Source organism: Tupaia chinensis, unplaced genomic scaffold (genome assembly GCF_000334495.1).
Source record: "Tupaia chinensis unplaced genomic scaffold, TupChi_1.0 Scaffold149922_1, whole genome shotgun sequence".
NCBI lineage: Eukaryota > Metazoa > Chordata > Mammalia > Scandentia > Tupaiidae > Tupaia > Tupaia belangeri.
Window position 1 is genome coordinate 1,240,778 of NW_006209766.1, and position 5,454 is coordinate 1,246,231.

The 5,454-nt window shown below is 54.3% G+C and overlaps 1 protein-coding gene across 2 annotated transcripts in view; it reads right to left on the bottom strand.

Annotated features, from left to right (window-relative positions):
- Positions 1 to 5,454, bottom strand: part of ATP4A (ATPase H+/K+ transporting subunit alpha) — a 16,586-nt gene that overhangs the window by 3,608 nt on the left and 7,524 nt on the right. The window contains exons 13-18 of one of the 2 annotated variants that reach the window (XM_014585412.2): positions 4,141 to 4,277; positions 3,936 to 4,059; positions 3,651 to 3,819; positions 3,411 to 3,565; positions 1,049 to 1,172; positions 474 to 619 (exon numbers count right to left, since the gene is read on the bottom strand). In XM_014585412.2, the coding sequence (XP_014440898.1) occupies positions 474 to 619; positions 1,049 to 1,172; positions 3,411 to 3,565; positions 3,651 to 3,819; positions 3,936 to 4,059; positions 4,141 to 4,277 (855 nt within the window). Of the gene's footprint in view, positions 1 to 473; positions 620 to 1,048; positions 1,173 to 3,410; positions 3,566 to 3,650; positions 3,820 to 3,908; positions 4,060 to 4,140; positions 4,278 to 5,454 lie in introns of both variants that reach the window. The other variant, XM_006171630.3, reaches the window with a different exon arrangement.

Genomic DNA, 5,454 nt, shown 5'->3' on the forward strand with positions numbered 1-5,454 from the left:
CGCCCAGCGTGAGTTTAAGCCACTGGGTCTGGGACTCGAACCGCAGTCAACTACATGGGAGTTCAGCGACATAGCCATTACGCTAACTGCTGGTCCCACGATAGTAAAAATTTAAGGAGGTATCCCGGTCTGTAACTACAAGACAGACTACACACCTGCTAGCCAGACTAGCCTCACTGCGCTCCAAGCCTTCATCAACATGGACCACACACACATGTGAATACTCTGTAAGGGTGACGCCACGGGGGAAACACCGACTTGTCACTGGCAGGGCAGGGAGGGGGCCCATCTGCTTCTGTGATGATCAGAAGCCGGAGTTTGGAGCTAGAGGCAGTGGTGGGAAAGGCCCCCTCCCCCAGGAATTGGCAGAGGCCGGGTGTCTGGGGTGTTCTGGGGCACTAAGTGTGGGCCACACAGGTAGGTGGCACTGGAAACAGGAGCCATGGCTGGGATGCAGCAGAGCAGGCACTCACCCACTCCTGGCCATAGCTGTCCTGCAGGTCTTGTAGGTGGTGGTCCTCCCACTGCGGCCGCAGCCCCACGCACAGCAGTGGGAACCAGCCCTCCTGGGCCATGGCAGTGAAGTAGTCAGTGAAGCCAGCAAATGACTGGATGGCACCTGGGGGAGAGGCAAGGACACGGGGGGACAAGGGGCAAGGTCAGATATGGAGACATAGTGAGGGACACAGGGACACGGATGCACAAAGACAGAGACATAAAGAGACAAGGACATGGGAATAGTGACAAAGACAAAGGCCCCAAGGAAGATCAACGGGGACACAAGAGACAGAGGCACAGAGAGAGAAGCATATTGAGACAGATAGGGACAGAGACACACACATTCAAAGAACACCCAAAACACAGAAAAAGGGTCATGGCGAACAAGGCCAGACCCAGGGACCTGAAGGCCCATCCTGGACAGACGGACACAGAGTGACAGAGACCCAGGATCAAGTGCAGGACACCAAGATCCAGGTCAAGCCGGGCCCATGTCAGGGACCCTGAGATGGGGGAGCACCCCGTCTCCTCCCAGCCCAAGGGCACTCACCAATCTGGAAGTAGGAGTAGGCAGCCAGGGGCTCGTTGACCAACCGGTCACGCTTTGGGTTCCGCGGACGCAGGTGCATGATGTCACTCTCAGCCTTCTCATACGCCAGGGACACAGAAGGGAACTGCCCGATGGAAGGAACCAGGGCTGAGGGTTTGCCCGGACCCCTGGCCCCATGTTTGCTCTCCCCCCCACCCCCAGCCTGGGAGCAAGGACAGGGCTGAGATCAGGAGGCAGGACCTGCAGTGGCTGACCGCACAGTCACACTGGCCAGTATGGCCTGGGTCCAGCTGGTCCCTGCGGGAGTGCTGGAGTGTCTGGGACACATCTGTCCTGGTGTCCTCCATAAGCATGTCCGCCTTTATCTCCACTGTCACTTGTCTCTTTCTCTCTCTCTCTTTCTCTCTCTCTCTCTCTCTGCTTCTTCCTCCTCCCTCCTCTTTTTCCGTCTCTGTCTCTGTATTTTTATACTGTGGTCTCTGGGGTATTCTGCCTAGAGGTCTCTATTGGCCTGCTCTCTCTCTGTTTCTTATCCATTATCTCTAGATTCTGTCTCTCTGCTTTAGTGTATATATGCCTGTCTCTATGTCTCTTTTTGTCTCTCTCTCTGTTTTCAGTCCCTCAGTGTCCCTGCTCCCCCCACCCCGTCTCTGCCTGTGACCACAGAGTATTGGAGAGTGCACTAATGAAAAGCACAGGCTGGTGGCACCTGGCTACCTGGGCTCAAGTCCCAGCTTTGGCACTTATTAGCCATGTGACCAGGGATGAGCACTCAAGCACTGTCTCTGCCTCAGTGAGCTCATCAGTAAAATGGGGTGCTTATGAGGACAAAATTAAGACTCAGTCAGCATGCGCCTGGCTAGAGTAAGCCTCGTGTAGTTGTTGAATCAACATCTGTCGACGTGGCCACGTGTCTGGCTACATCCGTGGTTGTCTTCCATCTGTTTGCCTCGGGGCCTACCGGAGGGCGTGTATTTATCCACATCTATGTAGAGATGTTTATCTATGATTCAAGTTTGGCCAGATACCTGTGTTCATTTCTCTGTCTGAGTGTCCAACCTCGAGTCCCTGTGTGTCCTCAGGTCTGTTCACGCCCACCCAAGTGTCCACGTGTGTGTCTGTCTCTGCGGTCTGCCCATGCCTGGCCACGTCGTGTCTACTTCCCACTGTCTGTTGTATGCATATGTCATGTCTATCAATCCACGTCCAACAATGTCTGTGATGATCCCTGGCCCACATGTCCCCCACCATGGGCATATGTCTGTGGGCGCTGCGTGGCCGGAGGCACTGCTGACTCACGATGTCCGTGCAGAGTTCTATGAAGAGGATGGTGATGCACCCGAGGGGCAGGGGCACACTGACAGTGATGTAAATGAGGTAGGGTGTCAGTTCAGGGATGTTCTTGGTCAGCGTGTAGGCGATGGACTTCTTCAGGTTGTCGAAGATCAGTCGGCCTGCGGGGGTACAACAGTCTCTCTCTCTGCTTCTTCCTCCTCCCTCCTCTTTTTCCGTCTCTGTCTCTGTATTTTTATACTGTGGTCTCTGGGGTATTCTGCCTAGAGGTCTCTATTGGCCTGCTCTCTCTCTGTTTCTTATCCATTATCTCTAGATTCTGTCTCTCTGCTTTAGTGTATATATGCCTGTCTCTATGTCTCTTTTTGTCTCTCTCTCTGTTTTCAGTCCCTCAGTGTCCCTGCTCCCCCCACCCCGTCTCTGCCTGTGACCACAGAGTATTGGAGAGTGCACTAATGAAAAGCACAGGCTGGTGGCACCTGGCTACCTGGGCTCAAGTCCCAGCTTTGGCACTTATTAGCCATGTGACCAGGGATGAGCACTCAAGCACTGTCTCTGCCTCAGTGAGCTCATCAGTAAAATGGGGTGCTTATGAGGACAAAATTAAGACTCAGTCAGCATGCGCCTGGCTAGAGTAAGCCTCGTGTAGTTGTTGAATCAACATCTGTCGACGTGGCCACGTGTCTGGCTACATCCGTGGTTGTCTTCCATCTGTTTGCCTCGGGGCCTACCGGAGGGCGTGTATTTATCCACATCTATGTAGAGATGTTTATCTATGATTCAAGTTTGGCCAGATACCTGTGTTCATTTCTCTGTCTGAGTGTCCAACCTCGAGTCCCTGTGTGTCCTCAGGTCTGTTCACGCCCACCCAAGTGTCCACGTGTGTGTCTGTCTCTGCGGTCTGCCCATGCCTGGCCACGTCGTGTCTACTTCCCACTGTCTGTTGTATGCATATGTCATGTCTATCAATCCACGTCCAACAATGTCTGTGATGATCCCTGGCCCACATGTCCCCCACCATGGGCATATGTCTGTGGGCGCTGCGTGGCCGGAGGCACTGCTGACTCACGATGTCCGTGCAGAGTTCTATGAAGAGGATGGTGATGCACCCGAGGGGCAGGGGCACACTGACAGTGATGTAAATGAGGTAGGGTGTCAGTTCAGGGATGTTCTTGGTCAGCGTGTAGGCGATGGACTTCTTCAGGTTGTCGAAGATCAGTCGGCCTGCGGGGGTACAACAGGCACCTCAGCCTCCTCACAGCCCCCTTCCTCTTGGGCCCGCTCTGCTAACACCCTTCCCAGGCCTGACCCTGCTCCACGCCGGTCACAATGGAGGCAAAGTTGTCATCCAATAGGATCATGTCGGCTGCATTTTTGGCAGCATCGGAGCCGGCAATGCCCATGGCTACGCCAATGTCTGCCTTCTTCAGAGCTGGGGAGTCGTTCACACCATCCCCAGTCACAGCCACAATTGCACCCTGCAGGCAGTGGGTACAGGCACATGGGTGGTCAATGAGAGGCAAGGCCAGCCAGCCCAGCCCAGCCCACTCTCCCTGCAGGGTCTCACCAGTTTCTGGCAGCTCTCCACAATCACCAGCTTCTGCTGGGGACTGGTGCGCGCGAACACCATCTCCGGGTGGGTGCGCAGCACCTCCACCAGCTCCGACGCGTCCATGTCCTTCAGCTGCATGCCATTGATCACGCAGGCACGGGCATCCCTGGTAGGGAGGGAGGACCCTGCTGTAGCCTCGGCCTGCGTGGGTGTGGGGAGTGGGACGGGCCAGCTGAGGGGAGCTTACTTCCGATTAACCTGCTCCACAGGCACGCGGAGGCGGGCAGCAATGTCTTCCACTGTCTCGCTGCCTTCCGAGATGATGCCCACACTGGCCGCGATGGCTTTGGCTGTGATGGGGTGGTCACCCGTCACCATGATCACCTGTTGGGGGGACAGCCAACAAACCCTTAAGCCCTTCAGATCAGCCCAATCTGCCTGTCTTTCCTGGTAGGTTGTCTGCTGATGCACACATTCCTTTATTCAACCAAGTGTGACCACTGGCTAGGTGCCTGAGATGTACTAGGGACAAAACAGACTGAAATCCCCACCCTACTGGAACTGACCATCTAGTGGGCGAGACAGGAAATAAACAAAATGAAAGAATGAATTAGACAGCATATTAGAAGGCAGGAGGAAAATTAAGCCTGATGGAGGAAGTGGTGACTCAATTTAAGTGTGTCCAAGGAAAGCTCATTGAAAAGGTGACATAAGCAGAGACATGAAAGAGATAAAGGAGTTGGCCGCATGGCAATCTTGGGCAAGGCCAGCCGAGAAAACAGCCAGTGCAAAGGCCCTGAGGTAAGGCCGTGCCGGAATCACTGAGGGACAGCAGGGAAGACACATGACTGAAGAAGAGCGAGCATGGGTAGGAGCGCTGGGGAGTGAGCTTAGAAAGCTAGCAGGGCCCAGATCTCATCAGGCCTGACGGACCACGGGAGGGGCTCGGGCATCGCATGCTCAGCATTCGCCCCCTCACCCTTGACTTGTCTTTGGGGAACCACATCTTTCCCCAGGCCCTGGTTGAAGTGAGGTCCCTAGCTAAGACTGGGCAAGTAAGTCCACAGCTGGCCAATCACAGTAGTCCATCCCCAGCCACAGTGACCAGTTCAGGGGTGAACATGTGACCCAATCTGGTCCTACTGCAAAAGGAGTGCTCTCTTTCTACAGGGTGGCTAAACAGGTGGGAGCTATAAATGAGAACTTCTGGGGTGTGGTGGCGGGCATAACCATGTTTTGAGTCCAGACCTTGTAGTGCTCGCTCGCTCTCTCTCTCTCTCTCCCTCCCTCTCCCTCCCCGGTGAGCACCTGTGTCCTATAACAAGTTAAAATAATAATAAATTTTTTTTTTTTAAAGAAAGCTAGCTGAGAGAAAAGCAGAGCTGAGACATGGAAAAAGGCGAATTCCAAATGACACTGAGCTCCTGGATCCAACTAGATCTGAAGCTTTGATCCCAGAAATTTTCAGTATCGTGAACCCATACATATCGGTTCAAGCTGGTTTCAGGAGGGTTCCTGATCCCCAAATACCGCCAGCCTCTGTCCTCAGCCCTGCCTAGTA